This window comes from Haplochromis burtoni, unplaced genomic scaffold, assembly GCF_018398535.1.
Source record: "Haplochromis burtoni strain Fernald_Lab_line unplaced genomic scaffold, NCSU_Asbu1 Contig_152, whole genome shotgun sequence".
NCBI lineage: Eukaryota > Metazoa > Chordata > Actinopteri > Cichliformes > Cichlidae > Haplochromis > Haplochromis burtoni.
In genome coordinates, this window is record NW_024582513.1 from 737299 (window position 1) to 761871 (window position 24573).

General features: G+C 40.4%; 1 protein-coding gene across 1 annotated transcript; it reads right to left on the reverse strand.

Moving 5' to 3' along the window:
* Positions 1-799: 799 nt before the first annotated feature.
* On the reverse strand, positions 800-23816 carry LOC102292898 (transmembrane protein 164). The gene is made up of 6 exons (XM_005931932.3): positions 22924-23816; positions 12768-12817; positions 10350-10416; positions 8650-8728; positions 4950-5050; positions 800-2249 (listed from the first exon to the last, which is right to left on the reverse strand). The coding sequence occupies exons 1-6, from the start codon at positions 23359-23361 to the stop codon at positions 2043-2045; spliced, it is 942 nt and encodes a 313-aa protein (XP_005931994.1). The 5' UTR covers positions 23362-23816; the 3' UTR covers positions 800-2042.
* Positions 23817-24573: the final 757 nt, after the last annotated feature.

Below are 24573 nucleotides of genomic sequence, written 5' to 3' on the forward strand. Positions count from 1 at the left end.
CACTCACACCTAATTTAGAGTTTCCAATAACCTAACCCCACTAACTGAATGTCTTAGGACTGTGAAGCCGGAGTACCCGGAGAGAACCCACACAAACACGGAAAGAACATGCAAACTCCACACAAAGGTCCTGGCGTGATGGTGGAATTGAACTCAGCACCTTCTTGCTGTGAGGCAACTGTGCTAACCACCGTCCTGCCCCATAAATGTAAAAACACGGTGGAAACCGCTCCAAAATAAAGTCAGATTAGAATGTGGCAGACAAAAAGCGTCTGCACAGTTCTGCAAAAATTCCTAAAAAGCTGATGCAAATTTTGTGTTAGCCAACCTTAAATTAAAGCTAAAAGTCTCTACTTTCATTACACTTGATTTAAAATCCACTGTGACGGTGCACAGAGGAAAAACTTTAAAAATATGTATTACAGTTCCAAAAACCCCCACAAAAAACTATGGACCTCATTATCAGCATGAGCGCTGTGGTGTGAAATCCTGAATTATAATTTATATTGTTTGAAGCAGGGCATTTTCTGCAGTGTAGAGCTTAGATACCTTTTTACTTCCATGCTGGCTGCATGGCAAATCCTCTTAATCTTCTCAGCTCTTTGTAACAATATGCACATTTCCCACAATGCCAGTCTATTTGGCGAGCTCCAATTCATGATCACGGTATTAACAGAGACACAAGGTGGTAATATCTGTTGGTCGTCAGCAGAATAAAGTCAGATTTAATACTAACGCAAGCAACATGGTTAAAAGGCAAAAAATACACGCTTAAACATACACACAAGGAGAACTGTGATGAGCTACAATCACCTTTATTTTCAATACAGCACATACACTCAAACTGATAGAAATACAAAAGTTCCTCTTATCCCTTCTTTGCAGTGAAGTTTAGAATATGCTACAGTAATATACACACATCCCTCATATTTGAAATGATACATACCATGACTGACATCTTCTAACTTATCAGTTAATACTTCCTTTCAAACGGGCCATGAATAAATGACCCGCAGTGACCTGATGCAGAACATCAGATGCATTTCTTAAAATACAAACTGGAGTGTGGCTCGTTACAGTTGCGGTGGAGAGAATGGATGTTTTGTAAGATACATTAATCCAACTCAGAAAGACACTTTATCTTGGGAAACACCGAATTCCTCCCACTCGAGATTATACTTCACTTATTATGGTCTAACGGCACAATAAAAAGACTAATAAACAAAAAAACTCCTTCACAGAGATAATATTAACATCCCACTGTAGATTTCTGGATCCTCTTTCACTGCTTTGAGTCGCAGCATCTAATACACCCTCCTGTCCCCTGATTATCACAACTGGAATGATCTGAACAAGTTGGAGACAGAAAGGCAAAAGAAACCTCCACGGCGATGCTTTCATAACCCGCACAGCCGTGGAGTCAAGTGGGAACAGAAGAACGCCAGAAAGCTTTCAGTCGTAACAACACTGAGAGTGTCAAACAGAAATCCTCACGCTATACACAGGCAGTAACTTTTACAACTGCTCAGATTTTCATTCAGCTCCAAAGTTCAAGTTTGAAGCAAATAAACTCGCTAACATATGATCTAGTGCAACTTTAAAAACCCCCCCGACAACAATCAGAAAAGTGTAACAGCTGGAGATCAGTAGTGACATTTGGGTGACCCCTATTTTCTGTCCTCAAAGCTTAAAAAGAAGCAGCTGGAGTAATTGCCACAAATTCGCTGACATATTTCTGAAAATAAAAAACAACAACAACAAAAAAAAACGAACAAGGGCTAAAATCTGGCCAACGCCACAATTCTAAGTGCCAGCTTTAAAATGCCCGGTACGTTTGTGCATGCAAGCCAACTACAACGCTAAAAGAATGACACGAAGATTCACTGGCCCTGAAATGCTCGCTTGTTTCTGTGAAACAAGTCTTAAAAGATGCATTAAAATGTTGATTTAAAAAGAAAGACAAAAAAAAAAAGACACTGTAAAAGCAGGCATTTGGAGTAAAAGGAGTGAAAGGCTAGGTCTGAATGCACCTTCATGGACATTCAGTCAACTTTCTTGCTGCGCAGTCTGAGTGTGTCCAGCAGGTATCTGCAGGCGGTGCCGCTGTGCTGCGAGAGGAGTGTAAGGAGCTTCCCGTGGATGAGCGTCAGCAAGGTCTGGTGGCCCGTCGCCCAAACCCGGTACCAAGGGCCGTAAAATGGATCGGACACAGCCGGGCAGAGCATGTTATTCAAGTTGACCTCAGTCGCCTGGAGGAGAGCAGAGACGAGACAGAGTAAGACCTAATTTGATGCCAATATGAATCCAAATTTATCCAGTGGATAATTCATTATTTTAATTTTTTAAGCAAACATTATGTTTGACTTTGCTGTACATCTTTACAATCATTCTCTTCCAATAGATTTCAGCTCCAAAAAGCAGACACTTAATTGACTGATGTCAGACTTCATTGCCTGGAAATCCTCCATGACTTATTAACCGGCTGTTGAATGAGTCGTATCATTGTAATTACTAAAGATTTTCAGGGGTTTTACAACCATTTAGTCAGCACATGCTAGAAAAGACAAACATCAGCACTGTGAGCCTTACAATCACAATTCATTGATTACTCCGTACTATCATTTTTCAATCAAGCAGCTACTCTCTGCCCTCTTTGTGCCAGAAACACCCTGGAACTTAAAGCTGATGAATTGCTTTGTTGTTAGGGAATAATGCTGATTTGCATCCAGCAGAAAATAAACTGAATGTTGGTCCAAAATAGGAGATCAATTTGAAGGAACAGGCTGCATAATTTTTACTATAAACTCTAAAGTCGTGAACAAGCCAAACAGGGAGCATCAGTGGATCATCAATAATTAGGTGTTAATATCTCAGGATTTATGACTAACAATATCACACACACACTTTGTTAGGTACACCCGTTCAACTGCTCATTAATGCAAATATCTCAGCCAATCACGTGGCAGCAGCTCAATACCATTTAGGCATGTAGACATGTTAGAGACAATCTGAGTTCAAACGTAGCATCAGAATGAGGAAGAAAGGTGATTTAAGTGGCTTTGAATGTGGTTGTTGGCACCAGACTGGTTGGTCTGAGTATTTCATTAACTGCTGACCCAACTGGGAATTTTCCCACGCAGCCATCTCTAGGGTTTACAGAGAATGGTCTGAAAAGAAGAAAATACCCAGTGAGCAGCAGCTCTGCTGGTGAAAATGTGTCATTGATGCCAGAGGTCAGAGGAGAATGGCTGGACTGTAGATATTCAGCAGAGCATCTCTCAACGCACAGCATGTCAAACCTTTAACCGGATAGCTACCACTGCTGCCAGCTAAGAACAGGAAACTGAAGCTACAATTCTCACTGTACAGCAAAATTGGACAGAAGATTAGAAAAACGTTGCCCGGTCTGATCTCTTGATTTTTGCTGTGTCATTCAGATGGTAGAGTCAGAGTCAGACTGTGGTTCAGGCTGCTGGTGCTGTAATGATGTGGATATTTTCTTGGCACAGGTGGGGCCCCTTAGTACCAAAGTGAGCACGATTCAAACACCACAGCCTGCATGAACAAGCCAAACAGGGAGCTGACCGTGCCCATCCTTCTATAATCACAGCGTACCCCGTAATCTGCTTTCTTCAACAATGAGCTCACTGTACTCACTGGCCTCCACAGTCACCAGATCTCAGTTCAATAGAGAACCTTTGGGATTTGATACAACAGGATATTTGTATCATCTGCAGCAACTCGTACACAGGTTGTCCTTCCTTGAAGAATTTTGATAAGTATTACCAACAGCATGCTGACAACAGTTCACATGAAGCTCTGAGCCTGTGCTGTCACAGTTTGGCCCTCATCGCTCAGAAGCCTACGCCTGCCAAATTTTCCTGCTTCTATTACAAATAAACCTCACTCTTCCCTTTCTACCCCAGTGACACCCTGTTTAGTTTATTTTTATTACTCACTTATTATTTTTAAGAGTAGTATAAAGGAAATGCACCTACAGTTTGCTTGTACAAGCTGGTATAAAATGATCTGAATCAGCTCTTTCGGTTTTAATATTTACTTATTGTAAATTATTTATGCGAAAATTTAAGTATTAACTTTGTAAAATGGGAAAAAGAGGTTGTTTGTTGGTGTTCATAAGCACGTCGCATGTTCAGGAACAGGCCTAACATGTGTGCATCACTGTGGGGACCAGTTCAGACATGCATGGATTAAAAACATGACAATGATTATACCTGCTGTCTCTGTTTAGCTGCCTGCTGCAGACCAATCCAAAAATTGGCAGATGATTAACTATCCAGGACATATTGGGGGAAAAGTATGCATGTTGCTCAATGAGAAATCATCCAGAGTACTTAACTAAGCTCCATTTTATCAACTGCAGTGTGTAATGTTTTTTTAGCTCTAGATAAAAGGCCATAATTTTAAATCCAAATATACATTTTCTTCACTTTTAAATTGACCAATAGTTCTCCTCGTGTGGGTTTTCACCCATAGTTCAAAGTTATGCGTGTTGGTCATTTTAAGTTGGATACGAGAGTAAATGGTTGCGATAGTGTTGACCCCGCCTAATGTCAGCTGAGACAGGCTCCAACCCCTCCTATGACAGAGTGGATGGGTGAATGGATGAACAGCTCTATACACTGTGAACTCTAAACAAAAATATCTAGTATTTTCACAAGGGTTTGCTCATTAAGCTTAGACCTTAACAGTCTAGGCCAATGCTGAAATACTTTTTTCCCTCTGTACCTGTGTAACTACTATTTTTTAGGTTTATGTTATTATTATTTTTTAAAAAACAAAAACCTGCAATTTCAGTTTGTTTGTTTTTTAAATTGTAAAGCTTGTAAAATATTCCTGTTTACCACAACTTTATGTCTAAGGCAGTGATGGTGTAATAAAAATATAGTGAAATAGCACACAGTGTCCAGCAGAGGGCTCCATCTTACCAGGCCAAGGAGCTGCAGGAAGGTGAAGTGATAGAAGAACAGGATGCCTGTAGAGAGCACAGCCCACCACATATCTCCCAGAGGCTCAGGCTTGTACACACCTGCAAAAAGAAACACTTTGAGTTAAAGAGACAGCAAACACACAAAATGTGTCATATGTGCCAGTCCTGGCCACCTGTTTGACGACATGTAAACTAGAGAAGAACCAAAAGCTATTTCTATACACTTCCTCTTTTATGTGTCCTTAACACGTCAGCAGAGTTCATAGAGAGAAAGTGGAACCGCAGAAAAAACAAGAAACAGGATATGGTGTCAAACTGGCTTTTCCTGTTTGCTCATTGCTGGCATTCGGAGGACAAGTACCAGGAAGTCGTATCAAATGTGCTCTAATTGTACAACCTTAATTCTGAAGATATTGGCATGCTGTAAATGTAATGCAATTTGATGCTTTAAGCTGCATTTATGAATAGGACAGAAATTAGGTTCTGACAGGATCATTCCTGCTTTTAATGCAATGCACACTGAGGGAATGACAATCACAGGTTTCCAATATTGGTTTTCTGTGTTCTTTGCGCACAGAGATTCCTCCAGATTTTCTGAATTTTTGATGATAGAGATGCACTGTAGATGAGGAACATTAATCTGAAATGCAGTTTATCGCAGAATGGAGAACTGCTGCCCATTTTCACTTTTTGTTGTTGCCATCAAAGTCAAAACGAGCTAATATTTTTCACATGTAAAATGTGTGAATTTAAAATGTGTTCTACTGTGAAGAAATTACAGCTTTGAGGTCTGCAAACCATTGCATTCTGCATTCATTTATATGCTAAACAGCATCCCAACTTTTGTGGAATTGGATTTGCATAGGCAAGAAAATAACCCCATCTGTTGAGCTCTACTGTTACATTGCTAATAAACATGATCAGGCACTTCTATTCTATTACTGGGTTACAAGCTTGAAAATTTGCATCGATGTCAGTTTTACCAGTTAAACAAGATGAACTGTCATCTGTGCTTACAGATCAAGGTTTGAATAAAGTTGAATAAACGTTGCTCCCACTGATGTCCTGCTTTAGACTCACTCATTTAGTTCCTTTTATCAACCCCTGGGTTTTAACAGCTCAGATGTCTTCAGTAAGAGCTGTGCTCATGTTCAAATCTGTCTGCATTCACAACACGTTGCATAAACAATTTTTAGGAACCATGTTAACTAGTTTACTGAGATTGGCAAAATCAAAAAGAGGCACACAACAAGGAAATAAGACTAGTTAACAAACTAGAAGTGAAACTTCCAGAGAGTAAACATAACTGAGTGTGGATCACCATGAGCTACAAAAAAAGGCATCACTCACCAAGTCCAGAATCAGAAACTATAACCTGGTCGCTTTTTTAAACCCAAGTCCATATCCAGCTTTCAAAGGCTCTCTATTGTGCTTTACTGAGCTTTCAATAATGTCTAATGCATAATAGACCTACTGTTGCCAAATAATCAAAAAATTAGTCCAATAATTCAGTTAAACTTTAACTAATACAGTATCAAGTCATAACAATAGTGGCCTCAAGCTTTACGTTGTAAAGTAAAGACACTACAATAATGCAGAGAAAAGCCTAATAATCAAAAAAGATTACCCCCTATAGGCAAGCACTTGGCGACAGTGGGAAGGAAAAACTCCCTTTTAAACAGGAAGAAACTTCTGGCACAAGGCGGCTCAGGGAGGGGTAGGCATCTGCCATGACGGGTTGGGATGGGGATTGGTGGTTGGGTTCAAGTGATGGTGTGTGAACAAAATAACTGTCAGTGAATTTTTTTCAAAGTTGTGCAGTCACATGGCTTGGACACACTGGTTTTTCCCTTAGTGGACAATTACAAGTAAGCACAAAGTTTTACCACAGACATTGTCAGTCGGGACACCACATGGACAAGGGGGACAAAGTCTTTTAATCTTTGAAATTCAGGTGTTTTGGCGCCTATTACCACATATACAAACACTTGCAGAAAAATAGGTTGTTTTACAGAGCTCTGTACTCGCTCTGTTGTAATACGAAGCCACCGTTGCAACAAGTCAGTGTTTGAAATGTCTGGGAGGGATGAAATTTCACAGTTATCTGTAAAAGGTCTTATTGCATCTAGGAGCGACAGAAACTTCAGCCCATGCCAAGCTACAGAGTGGGGTTCACAACTGTTGAAATGCACTATATGTAAAATTCACCAACACTCTTCTGACACCACTGTTAATTTTGTTGACCAATGATTTTCGTCATAGTTTTTGTCTATGACTTTTATCATCGGGCGAAAATAAGAAGATAGCTAAATAAAAACAAATGTAGGAGGGCAAAAACTATGATGAAATGTACTGACACTTCAGTGATTAAACATTTTACGAAAATATTCTGGAGAGATGCAATTCAAATCAGACATAATCAAGTTGTGTTGAAAGAAAGGACAAGTTTGGAAGTGATCTCCTTGCACTGTAAGGTTGGATGAGCACATTTGATCTGCCCGTGTGTGTGTGTGTGTGTGTGTGTGTGTGTGTGTGTGTGTGTGTGTGTGTGTGTGTGTGTGTGTGTGTGTGTGTGTGTTTTTTAATGGTCCAAATAGGTCCTAACTAAATCAAAATTTGCTGTCAAAATTACATGATAACTGCAGAGTCCCAAAGCTCCTCTGACATTATCGTCAGCACAGAAACTGCAGTTGGTGCTTCGTAGTATGGGTTTCTCTGACATTAAGCACCAATGGCAGTTCCTATAGATGTAATGTGTAAGAGGTGCAGTACTTTCAGCCATAAGAAGTATGAAATCTGCTATATAGAGATTGAGCAATTTAGTAGTGCTGTTTGAAAGTTAGCTGTATTAAAAGGCCTCCTGTATATGGTTGTATGAGACTCCTTTTGTGTCATCCAGGTCATTGTAGTCTAAAGAGCTAGGTTTTTATAGCGGGTTCACCCGAAACCTTGGCTGATTGTGACCTACACCCCTTTTCACATCTTGGCTTGTGTGATTAGGTAGAGCATAGGTGTCAAACTCTGGCCCGCCTAATTACATTTGGCCCGCGAAGCCATACCAAATTACTATTAGAGCTGGCCTACTGGTATTATACAGCTAATATATATATATTGTTTAGTGTTAAGCTTTGCTTGTTCCATATTCAGTTTTCCAGCAAAACTTATCTGAGTCCATAAGAAAAGATTTATTCTTATATCTGGAGGAAGATTTTTTTTTTCAATAAATATTAATGTTAGCCCGCGACTTTGTTCCAGTTTTGAATTTTGGCCCACTGTGTATTTGAGTTTGACACCCCTGAGGTAGAGGATCAACAGGGAGTTCATGACCCTCTTGGGGGACACTCCCCTAGGATACATGTTAAATCTGGGATTCGACACCATTTGAACTTAGAACTGAAGAAGCTTCTCGGATGAGAAGTGAAACGTCTTCAAGCAACTTAAAGAAGTCCAGACGTTTTTCTTTCCAAGCTCTTTAGAGAACTCCTTTTAGTTAAACTGGTTTTATAGTTGCTCTTCAGTATCATCTATGTAAGTGGAAATGACCAAACAATCTTTCATTAACAGACACTGAACAGACAAAACAAAAAGCTGGTATCCACAGCATCTCAAATGCCACAGACAAAAAGTGAATCCATCCATGGAGATATTATCACTTTGCTCGGCTGACATGTGAAAAGTCAGAATGAAGAAACACCTACCTCCTTTCCTGAAAAGATAAACAGGCACCAGGTACATCATGGAGTGCTGGATGTAATAGATCTCTTTCTCAAATGGCAGCTGAGAAAATGAAAAGCAAACAAACCATTTTAATTCTTTTACAGCACCCAGATACAGCAGAACAGCCCCCAACTTGCTCTGGGCCCTGAAATCTTAAAGACCTGTGGCCTCACAGTCTCCAGCTATGCTACTGCTTAACAAGCAACCATGACATTACCCAAGTGAACAAAGAGATGGAAGAACAGCAGGTACACCGTCTGTCTATTTTAGCTGCCTTTATAAGGCACCTTTCTTCTAACAATGTATGGCCTCATTAATGATCACTGTCATCATACAAAATCTATTATAATAATAATAATAATAAAATTGTATGAAACTTGAGTGTTTACAGCAGTTTGAAGTCGGAGCTTTCGTTTCTCAGGGATTACGTGTACATATGTTGACCATGTTTTTTTTGTTTTTTTAAAAACTGGGTGGAGTGGGTGGAGACGAGTGTCGCGGTGATTTGTGAAAGAAGAATGGCAGCAAAAGTGAAAGGGAAGATTTACAAGATTGCAGTCAGACTTGCTATGATGTCTGGTTTAGAAACAGTGGCACAACCAAAAAGACAGCAGGAAGAGCTGCAGAGCCCAAGATAGATGGATAGTTTAGAAACAAGTGAATCTCATGGACATTTTAAAGACAAAAGTTAGAGAGGGAAGGCTGAGATGGTTTAGATATGTGCAGAGGACAGATGCAGTGCAAATATTGAACAACAGATGTTGAATATGGCTACACCCTTTGTTTGTCCTGCTGTCAGGCAGCAGGAAAAGGCAACAGAGATGATTTATGGATGTAAAGCAGGAGGACATGTAAAGGGTTGGTGTGACCGAGGAGAATGGTAGGAACAGGCTTAGATGGAGACAGATGATCCACTGTGTCGGCCACGAAAGCATAATACGGGTTCCCTTTAATGGTATAACTTAAGAAACACATGAGATCTTTGTCCACAGTGTTTTTTTTAATTTACAAGTGACTGATGTAAACTGCCTCTTTTCCTGTTGGTTGGCAGGCACGTAATGTTCAGGGTGCAATCATAGTTTACTGTGCTCTGTAAGAAATACTGACATAAAGGTTATTGATGTTATAAAATGCAAAACAGCTGTGTAAGCCTTCATTCCCTGCTTGAGAAAAACAAGTTTATCTGATAGGGAACTGCAGATATGGCAGAACAGCTCAGCCTTATTTCTGTGAGAACTGTTATAAAAGGAAAAGCACTTAGTCTTAATGGCTATGCTGGTTTTTTTTAAGTTGAAAACTTACCAAAGTGACTTCATTCAAACAGATCAAGTTTAAATTTGTGAAATATCTCCTGCACCCACTCAAGCTGCGCCTTGAGTGAGTCAGAGCTTTCAATTTTAATTCAATCGTTTTATACGGTGCCAAATCATAACATAATCATCATCATAGGTCTCTTTACACAGCAAGTTCTAGAGCTTACGATATTATAGAGGAAACCAATGATACCTGCACAGACACAGTGTAGTCTTTTTCAACACAACATCGCCGTTCCAGAGGTAAGTGATAACATTCGTTTAGCTGCTCAGTGAGTGCGACACTTAACCTTGTACACCTTGGAGACCTAACAAAGGCTAGAAGAGGGCTGCTCATAAATGAGATCTGAAGATCACGGTCTACTTACCAGTCTGGTGTTGACTACAGGGAACATTAAAGCAAGTAATGCACCATTCAACATGTGGACCTGCAGCCTGAAAACAATAAAAATGACAGACATTAAAAATACCTACAAGGTCACTTGCTATTTACCTAATCTGTGTAAACCTTTCTGAGTCATGTTAGTTTCTCTCCTGCCCTTCTGGTTTCACTTTGCTCTCTTCCCTCTCCAGACACAGAGCAGCGCAGAGGAGAGAAGTTACCGGGGTTGAGCTATGGTTAAAACAATAAAGGCTTTCTAACAAGTGTGAGTCTGTCTAAAGCATCTCTTTCAGATTTATCATCAATGAAAGAAAAGAGGAAAAAACTGAATAGGAGAGGGAGGGAAAAGGGCTGTTATTACTACACTCCCCTCTTGACTTCTGCAGGCCATTTGCCCTCCCCAAAGCATTCAACCCATAGAAAACTCTGCCACTACTGACATATGAATCAATTCCAGCTGATATAAGGGACAGAGGAACAGGTGGAGGACAGCTTAGATTCTATCCCATGTTGCCGAAAACCAATCAGACTCCTCCCTGATGCTGTTAGCAGCAGCTGTCTCTTACTCTTTGTCAAGGTCAGTTTCTTGTGGGAGCGCTTATTGTCTAAAGTCAGGTCAGTAAAGTTTCAGGCGATCACTCTCAAAATAAATTTGCTTTGATGTCACGATTTAACAAATCAGTGCATCCATCTACTCATTCAGACTAATTAGTATAATTTGGTTTGAAGCTTTTAGTTGCACCATCCAGCGCACACATATAGCCTATCTGCTCCTAGTGGGAGCTGCGATGCTTATTTAGTAAACCTGTATAAATAAACCCAGCATAAGGAAAAATGTGTCTTTTGAACTAACATTAATGTTAAGAGGCTCCAAATACAGAACAGAAGCCAAGGAGCATGTGTGTCAGAGTGTGGAGCTCCATCTATCTCCTGTGACTGCTCTTTTTGTCAAATGAGCCAAAATAACTGTTGTGACAGACGAGGTCGCCGGGAAAACAGCAGTGCCGAAGTAATGCCGCTTCAAATAAGTCCGGCTGTCACTCTTCTGAAAAGCGGTTCATTCAAATTCAAAATTTACAAAGCGTAACGAGCATTAGCGACCTTATATTTTTCCATCACTGTAATTAATTGCATGTCATAGGCCAAGACCTGAACCTCTGATACTGTTGTAGCGTAAACTTCTACTTTATGTAGTAACTATTTAATATGACGCTGCTCCTGCTAATTTTACAATTTTTATTTGGCAAGTACAGTCCAGTGGTTGTTGAACTGCCTTCATACATAAAAGGGATAAAGATGTAATCTTAAACATAGATTTACCATTTGCTACTGCAGGAGAATCTGAGCTTTACACGCAACAAGCAAACGTTTCCAGCAGCTACTACTTCACATTACAGAAAGGCACAGTGACTGTTATTGTGAAGCAGTCACAGGAAATGTAGCACGTCAAAAATGTCAAATATTAAAATAATAAAAAAGGATCTATTTTAAACTTGTTATGTGCTGTGCTCATTGCAGGTAGAAGACCAAACCCTCTTTGGTGGGTAGCAGGATTAGTTGGGGCATTCTACACGGCAGTCACTTTGAAACTGTAAATGTGGTGAAATAAACTTGAGGTTTGCATGTTTCAGTTAGTGGGCCTGGTTCCACACCACCATCACAGAGTAAAATGCCATGTTTACACAAACAAATGACAAGCGCCTCGAACAAAAGGCCATGACTCTATTTCTTACATAAATGAGACAAATTAAAATATGTTGTTACGACAACAAATGAACTAGCCGACTATGTGAACGAACATCTTGACCTGGTGGATAAATAACGTTGGCAGTTCAGTAATTCTTCAAACGATTGGATATTTATTGGGGCATGTTTCACATTTCTATCCCATGTAAGAACCAGCTTTTTGTGGTTTCATAAAGTTGCTATGACTCGGTACACTGTGTTCACTGTGAGGCTCCCGTGGGCTACTGGAATAGAAAGTGACCCTGCTTGTATTTATTTCTGAGTAAATCCCACATCGTGTTCCCACCGGCAAAACCAGAGTCATTTCTCCTGAATAATTAACTGCTCAGACCGGATGAGTTGTTGAAGAGGAGACTATAAACCCAAACAAATACATTACTATACAACTGCTTACTATGGGGGAAACCAATAAGTAATTACAATCAACGTCAACCACAATTTGGATTATATGAAAACAAAAACCATGAGCTTTGTCTGCCCAGTCATTAGACGTTACATTCAGCAGGACAAGCGGCTCATATGGCAGTCGTGGCCTTTCTACAGTCTGCACTAAAAAACTCTATATTTTGCCAATTCAGACCTTTAAAGTTTAACTTAAATGTAGACGACAAGTTGAAAACACTAAACAGGAAGAACCCAGGAGTGCACGTACGCTCACCTGAACACAACCATAGCTGTCTTACATGGCGGGCAGGCCAGCAGGAAGATCTGTTGAGGAAAGCAGAGAGAAATGAGCAACGACATTATTGCATCAAGCTCATACGGTTGTTATGGAACAGCTGGAAGGCTTTTAAGAGCTTTCAGCTCCGAGTTCTGCAAGAGAAAATGAACTGCTTTAACAAGTTTGTGCTAACACAAGAGCAGAAGCATTGAACAGAACATCCCAAAGGCAACTGTGAGGTCTCCTTAGTCCAAATCAAGAAAAAAAAAAAATACATAGAAGAGGTTCAGACAAGAGGATAGGCCCACAATTAGGATGGAATTTGAGGCATTAGAGCTGCTGGGTGTTGGCACTAATGAGCTGATTTCATGCTAAACAATCTCAGTTCACAGCTCACTACTTGGAAGTCAGCTTTCATAAGAAAAGGGAGGCAGCATTTGAAAACAAAGGTGAAGTGACTTCCTGATATATTTCCATTGCCAAAAATGATTTCTACCAACAATCTGACTTTATTCTTGTAAAGGAGAGTGGATCAAAAGACAGCCTGCAATCTGTCCTTGGTGATTGGGCTACTGGGCCCCGAGAATAGTTCAAACAGGAATTTGTTCAAAACACCATCTGACACACGAAAACTTAGTTTGCCTGAAGGCTGGAAACAGAATTACAGAAAAGAAACTGACCCGAGATTCATTCTCCAAACACACAGTTGATATATTTGGTTTGTTTTTTGTTTTAAATGCGTCTCCGGGATTGATCTGCGGCGTGCCTATCAACTTTATTAATCTGCAGCGTGTGTGGGACTATTAAAAAACACTCAGACTTTCATAGTTATATTTACATCTTCAGTCTTTTCTACATATTTCCCCCTCATTCTAACACGCGAGTCATGTTTCGCGTTTTAAAACACCACAATAAAGTCACGAGAAGGAAACAATGCGTGAAAATGTTTTGCCGTGAATAAAACGTGCTTGCCAAAGCTGACAGTTTGTTGGTTCCTGCAGATGTCATTACTGTCAGCCTCCATTGTAAACAGGGGTTGGCGATACGTTGCTGGCAGTTAAACGTTGTCACTTTGATAATTTGTCTCATGTCTGAGCTATCAAAGCAATTAGACAACGTTCTGCAACTTGGAGCCCTCAAGTCTCTCATTTTAAATGAATAAGAAGTCGTTATAAAATAAACATGCCATAGAGTTGCGAGCTATTATCAAATAAATGTTGCATATAATTGGTTGTACAGATTATGTAAGGTTTCTTTAGCTCATTTCAGTCTCATATGAACACTTCTGTGTCAATCAGTTTTGATATTATGTGACGATTTAATATTTTGCCTGAACGTGGCAGTGATGCTGTCATTTTCTCCATCACCTTTCAGCCAATCACCAGTTTATGGCACCTGTTAATCGCTAGTGTAACGCTACCCTTTTGGCGTTAGTGTCACTTTACCCTCTGATCCTTTACTTATTTGTAACGGCTTGACCTTGTTCACTTTTTGCATCACAGAATCAGAGGAGAACATTAAATTAGCCTTTCTTATGTTTGTCACTCCTTGCTTGACTGTTAGCCAGAGCCTTAGGACAGCCTTCACTGCAAAGTATTGTTTTATTTGAACATTAATGCCGTGAAGGATAGAAGTATATGATTCACAACATTCGCTGAAGTATTTTTCTTATAACGACAACTTCCATAGTTTTGCAGTACGAGCCAACTAAGAAAAAAAAACTGACAGTCAACATTCAGCAGATAACATTAACATAATATCATAAAATGTCAAATGTTATAAAGGGTTGTATTTGCACACATTTTTAAGAGAAGTAAGTGGATGCTTTTCTGTATGTGGCAGCAGTAAAGGTCTTGGCTCCAGCGGTGCCATTAGCTCTACTTTAACAGCACACAAGAGAATAGACTCAGAAATGGATTTCATGCAAATTACTGAGCAAGAAGATTTAGCCCATAAACACTTCTGATTGTTGACTTTATGCAAGCAAAAAGAAAGAGAAATTCATGTGGTCATGCCGGCACTCCAACCTTGGATGGACACTGATATTCCTCAATCAAAATAAGTTGAGTTCATTTGAAACTATGCTAAGGTTGGGTCTGATCCAAGAAGTATTCAGGGAAAGACGTTCTGTGTTAATTCAATTCAAAATCCCACTTAAGCCTATAACTAGGATTGATCTCTGGGTGGGACACTGGCCCAAGAAGTCATGATCCTATTTATAGGTGAGAAGGACTACTTAAGTGTAATCCAGTGACTGCTGTATATTTTCAAAGAAGTCCTGGATTAAAAAAGAAAGAAAGGAAAAAAAAAAAAAAGGTATAAAATCTGCTGTGATGCAAGTACAAAAATATGCAAATCAGGTATGCACAGTAAAAATGAGGTGTCAGTTAATGCCAGATCTGACGTTCATTTTTTCACTGAACAAACTAAAAGGTACAGAAATGAATCATATTTGCGCTCTCTGAGAAAGGCCATCAATTAATAAGTAGGTACTAGATATTTTTATTTCCTGGTTCAGGAAACGCAGTTCTCTCCCGTGTGTCGTCACTGGCATGTTCTTCGATGCTCATTGAGTTAATTGGCATTGACAGGAAATGACTTCCTGATTGTTGTGAACATTGACAGAGTTGTGACCATGAACCTTCCAGGAGGCGAGCTCAGTGACAAAAGACAGACTGGTATGCAGTGTGAATTTCGCTCTGCCGCTGAAAGCAAACAAACTGGGCTGGTTAACTATTTAGCGTGCTGACGGAATTGTGTGAAGCAAGTTTTTCATAATTAATATGAGAGCCTGTTTTGTTACCTGAGCTGTAGGATGGATTAACAAGGCTGGAACTGGGCCCACTCCTCACATACACTGAAGCTAAAGCTGGTGAAGCTAATCTGTAATAAGTCCAGTTTGTTCTTTGTGGTCTATTACACAGTTTACAGCTGTAGGATTTCTCTGCAGGAAACACATCACACAGTGCGTCATGTGCTCAATAAGCAACGCATTGCAAGTGGGTGTTTTTGTAGTCGTCAACCACACTAAAACATGCAAACCTCAACCACACAAGTGCATCAAAATGCTCCCATATCATAGAACTCTTGTAATTTTCAAACCCATGTAATTCTGTTAGAAATAAAAATACCAGTATGTCAGATTTCACTCTAAAATGGGTTCATTCATCATATAGTGAATTTCGGGGTGTGCAAGAAACAAAGAATTGCTAAAAGAGTCATTTTGACACCCATAGAAATCAATGAAAAATGCTCATGGCATCCTTGGTTGCCTAGCAACAGGTTATTTGTTTAAACGTATTTTGATATCAAGGCCCTAACGTTAGCCAGAACTAGCTAGATGAAGCAATTGATAGGATTAACATACAACGAACTATGGTTAACTCCATATTTGATATTTGATATTTAAGTGGATGAGCGGAGAACCAGGCATGTTGCTGTTGGCTGTGCAGAGCAGCGGTGCACCCATGGCTAAACGGAGCAGAGTGTCCACAATGTGGAGAACTAATATGAGGAAATAAATATGACTATGTAAATAAATGCCAGGGAAAGGGTCTAGACTGCAAAGAAAGCTCAGAGCACCAATAATACCGCCCCCCCCACCCGCCAAAAACAAAAACAACAACAACAGTTAATAGAATTATCTCCACTTGTATAATCACAGTAATAAGTCAAACCAGCCTTGATGCTCTTGTTGTACTAATAAAGACACTGTTAAGTCTAACTGCTGCTTCTCCCTATTAATTTTACAGCTGAAACACAATTTTATCTCAAGGTACAGCTTGCTGGAACATTGTGCCCCAAATATTGTCAGGCTCCTGTTGCCCTTCTACTAGCAGTGGAGAAGGAAAAGGCCAGAAATAAATATAACAATAATTAAGTAGTGTTGACTCGAAGCATTTTCTGGAATTACAGGGAGTAAAAGGGAAAGCAGTCATTCAACAAGACAAAATAAATAAAAAATTTGAGAACATGACCTTGCAGACAAATATAGTTCAGCATGGGCGAATATGATGGGGACATTTAAACTACCTTCACAGTGTGTACCAACTTGTGTCAAGGTAAGGGTACAGCTGAAAGTTGTTTGCATAGAAAGATAAAGGAGTTATTTATAGATTAAAATACATCATTGCTGATAAGTCAGACTTCCTTTTAACGAGTGCAACCATAGAGTGACATGCCGCAGTGTTTCGAGTGCGATGCACGTGAGTAAACATACTGTGATGCTCAGGGCTATTGCGACAGCTGCTACATTAAATGTGGCTATACCTAACGATGAGGCCGATGATCTGTTATAATGGTGCTGATTATTTTTGCCATACACAGACTGTTAATACTGCGATACATCCATTTATCGGCAGCCTACGCGCATCCATTCAAAGCTGCTGCAGAAATGCAAGATACCTGCTTTGCAGACAGATGACTTGACGTTTCCTGCAGCCGACAGCAACATTTATCACGTGCCCACGTGATATCTGTTAGCTGCGAGTTCAGCTGTGCCTGGTGAGATCTACAAGGGAAGAAAGTTCACTTGATAAAAGAAGGTCGTGTGTCTTTAACTTGTGGGAAAAAAATGAAGAAAAAGAAAAAGGGAGAATCCAGTGGCAGGTGATGCCTCATTTGGACAGCGTATAAACGTTACACTGTATGGATGTAAATGCCTTTAACCTTTATCCCTGAACACTCATGATGACAAGCAAAGAGCTCAGACAGAATCCAAGGCTCTACGCCAGGGGTGTCAAACATAAGGCCCAGGGGCCAGAACTGGCCTGCCAAAGACTCCAATCTGGCCCACTAGAAAATGTGAAAGAGGGATTTTAGACTAACTGTATTTTTTAAATAGGATTTTTTTCCTACAGCTTTTCCTACTGATAAAGACCTGCATGGCCATTTATAGTGCACTGAAGTAACAAATAAACATTTAAATAACATAATGACTATTTAGTACATAATTTTCCATTTTCAGAGCGAATCCACTGTCTGTGAATTAAGAAAAACTTGGATACCAACATTTTTGGTCATTTTACACAGCTTAGAGCTACAGCTCAGAAATGCTGACAGATTTCTTTCATTTACAGCAGAATTTCTGTCATGTAGAAAACCAGACTTGTTATTAAAACTGCACTTTTTTATATGAAGATATTTGTGGGACTTTCTGTGTAAACACTTTCACTCTAAATGTTTCACTGGTTTGATCCACTTAAGGTGATAGTGGGCTGCAGGTGGCTCACGTACAAACATATTTATGAGGGAGAGCCAATGAAAAAACTTCTTTATGTCGATAAAAACAGAATGGCTTGTTTCAGTTTCAGACAGCAGAGGGACCGCACCAGAGTTCAACACAGAATCTATGTAGAACATACAACGTAACCTACATAAGCGGTTACAAGCATAAATGTCAGTGCTGGCATTTGGTAGTTAATGCCAGCACTGACAGGTAGTGTCAGTGCTGGCATTATACGTGATGGAAACAAACAAAAATAAATGCTGGGACTTTTCTCCTCCTGGGTTCATGGTGTTTTTCATTCCCCATTGAAGTGTAAATCAGTAAGGTCGGACTGATGAACAGTTTGCACAGAGGTCCATCATAAGCAGAACACAGAACTATGAACCTGGAAATTTGTATAATAGGTCTTTTAATAGCTGTTATGTTCAAGCTCTTTGTTCTTCATCTTTGTGCAAGCTAGTTCTGAAATCTAGAAATCTATAAAACGGCAGGGGAAGTTCGTACTGTCTTCGTATTAGCACCAATCGCAAGCCATAGAAGAAGCATAAAGTGCGTGCCCCTCCATATATCGATTTCTCCAACTTGATATACCCATTATTTGATTTATTTGTTTGTTTATGGAGCCACACCCATTTCCGCTGGCCTCAAACGGAAATACACGATAATAAACTGATCAGTCGGGAGACCCTCAGCGTGCCACGATGACTGCTGCGGTACTATGTGGTGGAAAATGTACGAAAAACCCGTGCTGCTGGATGTGAAGCACTCACACTAAACTCCATCCCCTGTGGGGCTTTCTCACCTTGATATTTGCTCATACTTGCTGCTCTGTAAAAGCTCCTACTGACACCGCCTCTATTCCTCCACCTACAGATACTATGACTGTGCCAACAAGCGCCACATTTTCCCAAAGTCGCATTGCTTTGTGCTCGGTGAAGGAAAATATCAAACTCACTAGCACACCAAATTTGTGTTTTCAAGAATAATGCCAGTCCTCTTCAAAATGTGGATTTGGTTAACAGTCATGAAAACCAGCTGCTGCATAACAACTCTGAAAGGCACGCAAACTGACGCAGTGTAGCAACGAGAGAGTATTTTCTTTTCAACAGCACAGAGGTGGTGTTCGTTCCTCATTGAGTGTACTTAAGAGTGAACTGAAACTCACTATTGTTTCCAGATGCACAGCTTTAACAAGCTCAAATGAGACAGGAAATAAATGGGTGCTTGGAGAGCTCTGCATCGCTCTTTAGATGTTTTTATCTGAGGTTTCCATCAGGCCTGAAAGGGATTAAAACCACACCCATACGCTAGAGATGCAACATGAGGAATGTGTGATCACGATAGGAGCTCATGCATGCATGAAACAAAGCAAAGAACAATTAATAAGCCACGATTTCTTTAGAAGAGTGTTCAACAAAGACAGCCGAGCCCACAGGCACTACCTTTAATAAAGCAAGAATGCAGGAATGCATGACGCCTTCTCTTTTCCAGCTTTTTTTCTCCCCACATCAGATTCAAGCTCCAGCAAGCACATGCTACAAATAATCAGTTGGTGCCAGTGTCAACACCCCCTCACCCACCCCTCCTCTGGATGGGAGAAAAAAAAATCTATACGTAGATGATTTTCACAAGTTGTGAAAGCTGTACAACTTCCTTTTAAAACCCATTTCCTCGTTTGATCACGCCCCTTTTAACACCAACAACACATACACTGCTGTCCATCTCGCCCTTACATCAAGGACATTTTACTACAGTCAGTCAATTTTTCATCACAGCCAGCAATTCTTCAGTGTCCGCTGGTTGTCATGCTACCTCCCTGAAACCTGAAAAATCCATCATCATTGAGCACATCAGCTTTGCTCTACTCTTCAATTTTCATGATGACTTGTCACATGGCAGTCATGCACCATGAAGATCAAGCAGTCTGCATGTGTAAACAAGCAGGTACTGCATATTTTGACTCATGATGGGGCGGCTGTAGCTCAGGTGGTAGAGCAGGTCATCTACTGATCGGAAGGTTGGTGGTTGATTCCTGGCTTCCCCTAGTCTGCATGCCAAATATCCTTGGGATATTGATATTGCATTAAAGTTGTCTATTGAAGATGTTCATTTGAGGATCCTTCCATTGTGTTAACTTTTATTACAAGTACGGTCAGAAGTATTTCATACACATTGCATATCTGTGCTTATTTCGAGTTGATGTTCGGTTCATTAAGGGTCTTAAGCTTCACTGGCGTGACTGTCCAGGTGATACATGCTGAGGGAAACTAGAACATAGAAGGATGATTGCATGCATGCTTACAATACATATAACACATATAATCTAGGAATGTGTCAGGCCTGAGGCCTTAACTCATTTGGTGTCTCACTATATTTTACTCTACTTGGCAACAGATGACCAGAGTCAATAATTAGCCCCAGAGACCCTGAGGGCTTGAAGTTTATTACCTTGTATGGAAGGTGTTATAGAAAAGAGAAGTTCTATGTCTGTTTATAGCCATTAAAGATGTACAAGATAGGGCTGGGCCATATTATACCATTCACGGTAATACCGGTATAATGTTAGGCAACGATAGGAAAATGAAATATCGCGATAGAATGGGAGTAAAACGCGCATGCGCAGTGCCTTTGTTTTCATACGCACATGGCCGATTGTTGAGTGAAACAGATGAACCAGAATTGGTTTGTAAAAATGGTGCAACTTCCGTGATGTGGAACTGGTTTGGTGTTTGTCCGTCAGATACACACAAAGCACATTTTTTTGCAGAACATGCAAGCGGCCGTTGTTATTGTCGTATTTGTCGGACTAAGATGCTCTTAAATCTGGGAGTAATCTGGGTCCTAAACTCCGTATGCTTCAGGTCAAACAACACTGCAGCATCACTGAGAGTTAAAAACTGTCTAAATTCTTTCATCTTTAATAAAACGATCAGCATTGCTGCTTTACCAGGTGTAACTATAAAGTTTAACTTCCAGGCATCCATGAAAACAAAAGTTATTACATTTAACGGAGTTAGAAGTTAGCAGGAAGCTAGCGGAAGTTAGCTCGCTAGTTTCGCTAGTTACCTAAGCATGATATTGCATGTTCTGACTGAGAGATTTCTGAAAAAATCAAACGTACAGCTCTGCTATCACTTCCAACATAAATGAAGACAGGAAACTAAACAGCAGTGACGTTTGTAGGGTTACTGAAGTTGGGCTAGCTGGTATATAATATGTGCTACGTGATCGCTAGCGACACAGCTATGTTAGCATAACATAAACAGTGAAGCTGGAGGACGAACACTAACACTTTTCCACTTATAAAAGTTAACGTGAAGGTTCTCATGGTTAGAGACAAATGCAATCGCATGGCAGGATGCTGTAAACGGACCAAACTTCAGTCAGGAGAACAACTGAGATAATCCATCCACAATACGAGGTTAGTCATTAATATACTGCAACAACATGGGAATAGAGCAGCTGCCAGAGAATTCAACATTAATGAATCAATGGTACAGAAGTGGAGGAAGCAAGAAGAATGAGTTTAATAAAGTTTGATTTATCTGACTGCTTTGTTTCGCTTAATGTGCCTTATAATCCCGTGCACCTTATGGTCCGAAAAATACGTACTGCACACTGCAGTTTAATGTTGCAAAGCACCTCTTTTTAACTTCAGTGGATATTATACATGGTTATGCTCAGGATATGTCAGCCCATTTCTACTGGAAATGCCTTTTGGTTAAACTTTCAGCAAGGAATTTGCATTTGCACTGTTACATTTTTATAAAGCTTTAATGTACATAAAAACCAGCTTCTTGTTTAAGTGAAAATAAATGGAAGGTTGTCTTTTTGCGCTAGTAATGTTGTGGAGTTGTATTTTGTCTCGCATCAATTATATCGTCGTTATATCGTTATCGCAAATTTTCAAATATATATCGTGATAAATATTTTTGGCCATATCGCCCTGCTCTAGTACAAGATGTACCATTAACTGTGACTAATGTCTGGAACCTATTTTTCTGGGCCCTCCGTGGTTTGTCTCACTGCTCTACATTGATCGATTTCGCGACAATACTAACCCCAAATTGCTCTCCGATGTATCCATCGGAGTATGAATGTGTGTGAATGTTAGCTATAAAGCACTTAGAAAAATGTGCTTGTGCGAATGGGTGAATGCACAAGTTGTGTAAAGCGCTTTGAGTGCTCAGATGAGTAGAAAAGCGCTACATAAGAACCAGTCCATTTACCATGATCTACGTGTTATTTAACACATAAAAGCAAAGACACAGCTCCCTAATGCTGATTAAAGAGTTTGACATCGACCTCAGGCTGGAATGGACCTCACCGGCTTACAGGCTGTTGATACAACAGCTTCATAAAATAATATTTGGAGACAAAGAGGGGGACAGCTCTGGTTTCACAGCCAAGGAATGAACTTGAGATGTCTTCTTTCGTGGCAGCACTGGACCAACTCCCTAACACACGGAACAATGATGTCCAAACAAGGCTCAAACTTGTACTTTCTTACCGAATTTCCTGTGGTTTTTAGAATCAATTTGCTTCTATTACTTTATTAAAAAGCTTTAAATGTGCTACATACACTAGTTTATAATTTCTTCCCGTGTTCTAAGCCTCGCATGGCTCAATAAAAAGCATGCTCATGTATCTCAAGGCGCCATAAAGCCATTAAGAGACAGTGATTGCAAAATATCGATCAGGGTGCTCCACCAGAGCTGGAGATGGGTGAGATCAGGTCAACAACCAGTTAATGAAAACAAGGGCTTCGAAGTCCAGCCAGCACACTAAAATTTATACCCCATCAACCCATCAGCTTTGAGAGGACAGCTCGGAAGAGAAGATGACATCTTCTAATAAATCCCCACTAGTCATACTCGTAATCCTAAAGGGCACACATCAGCTCTTTCCCTCCAGTGTCATGCTTACCTGCACCATGGTGACGACATGGCAAGGATTCAGCAGATATATCAACGTCTTGGTTGCAAACTTGAAGCCAACCTCCACTCCGAAAGTCATGCACAGGGTAACCAGCAACAGGTTCTTGCCCAGACTATCCTCCTTTGCCCTTATGCAGTCTTTCCCGGCTACTCTGAGCTCTTTGGAGATGTTTATTTTCTTCAGTGCCACCAGAATCTCCACCAGGGAGATGAGGACGATGACCAGACTCTCGCTGATGCGCTGCTGTGGAGCGAGGAAGGCAGCACACTCAGGGCCCCCGTTGCCCTCAAACTTGGGGTCCACCCCGCCGTAGATCCAGTCCAGCAGGCTGTATATGTTATATCTGGACATATTCCTCTTCTCGTGTTGGAAAAGATACGAACAGGATGGAATAAAAGACGCCACACCGACCTCTTGGCGAAACATGAACTGCAAGATTTGCCTTTCGCAGCTCGCCTCGTGGTCGACAGATAGACATGTATAGACTGCCGCCCCGGTTCGTCTGAGCTAGCTAAACTACCTCATCCACAAACGGAGGAGGAACTTCAGCTAGCGACAATAGACAGCCGTAGTCAAGATTACCAGTGGATGCTGCCGGTGGTGGTGGTGTTAGAGGGTGCTGCCAAGCCTCTCTTCTTTCACGTTCCTCACACACTTAGCTCGCTAGCATGGACAGTTAAACTGTAGTCGGCATCATACAAAGCAAGCCAGTGCGCTGGCTATCAGCTCTCAGACACATCAGGCTGGAGAGCTGGTATAGTTAGCATGTATTAGCAACAGCGCCGACAGCCGTTAGGTAGCTAGTTCATCTACCAAGCCTTACTGAAACGAACAGGTATACATTATAGATTTGACCCCGAGTTTTGCCTTACAGGCTCATCACAACGCCAATGGAAGCCCAAATATAATCTTACATCCAAAATGAAAAAACAACAACAATGCAGTTTTCCTCTTATGTGAATTTCCAAATTAATCGATACCATGTTCAATTATATGCTAATATTAAAGTTCGAGATATTGATGTCTGTATATCTAAGCTATGTTGTTACGTCTCATTAATCACTTGATATTCACAGGCGATATTTACGACTGTTTAATGTGTAATTAAATTGTAAAAAACTCAAAAGAAACTAAAAAAAAAGTTTATTGAGTGACCCGAGGAATTAACTTGGTTCAATGAATATACACACTGCCTGAGTCTCTCTTCTGAGGGCACATAAAACAGTCGCTTCTTTGACACACGTGACACTTGCCGATGGGGCGTTCAGGGAAAATACGGAAACTTAACACTAAGCATCTCGTTGCATTTGGGAGGGGAAAAATTGAGCAGCCAGTCAATACAGGCATAATAATGTTTCTGTTTAAGTCTCCGTTGCTTTATCAGTACAAATCACTAATGCTTTCAATTCAGTTCTATTTAACTTTATTTATTTGGCACCAGTTCACAAAAATAATCCCCAACGTGCTTCTTTTTTTAAGATGAATACCAGTCATGATCCTTATGAAAAAGCATTCAGAAAGTGATAGTAGGGAAGAAGAGATTTTTTTTGAAGTGTAAGAAATCCATCAGAAGCTAGTTCTGCTACCAAACCATCTATTGTAGCTGGTTGAGAATGACGGGAATGAGAAGACACCAAA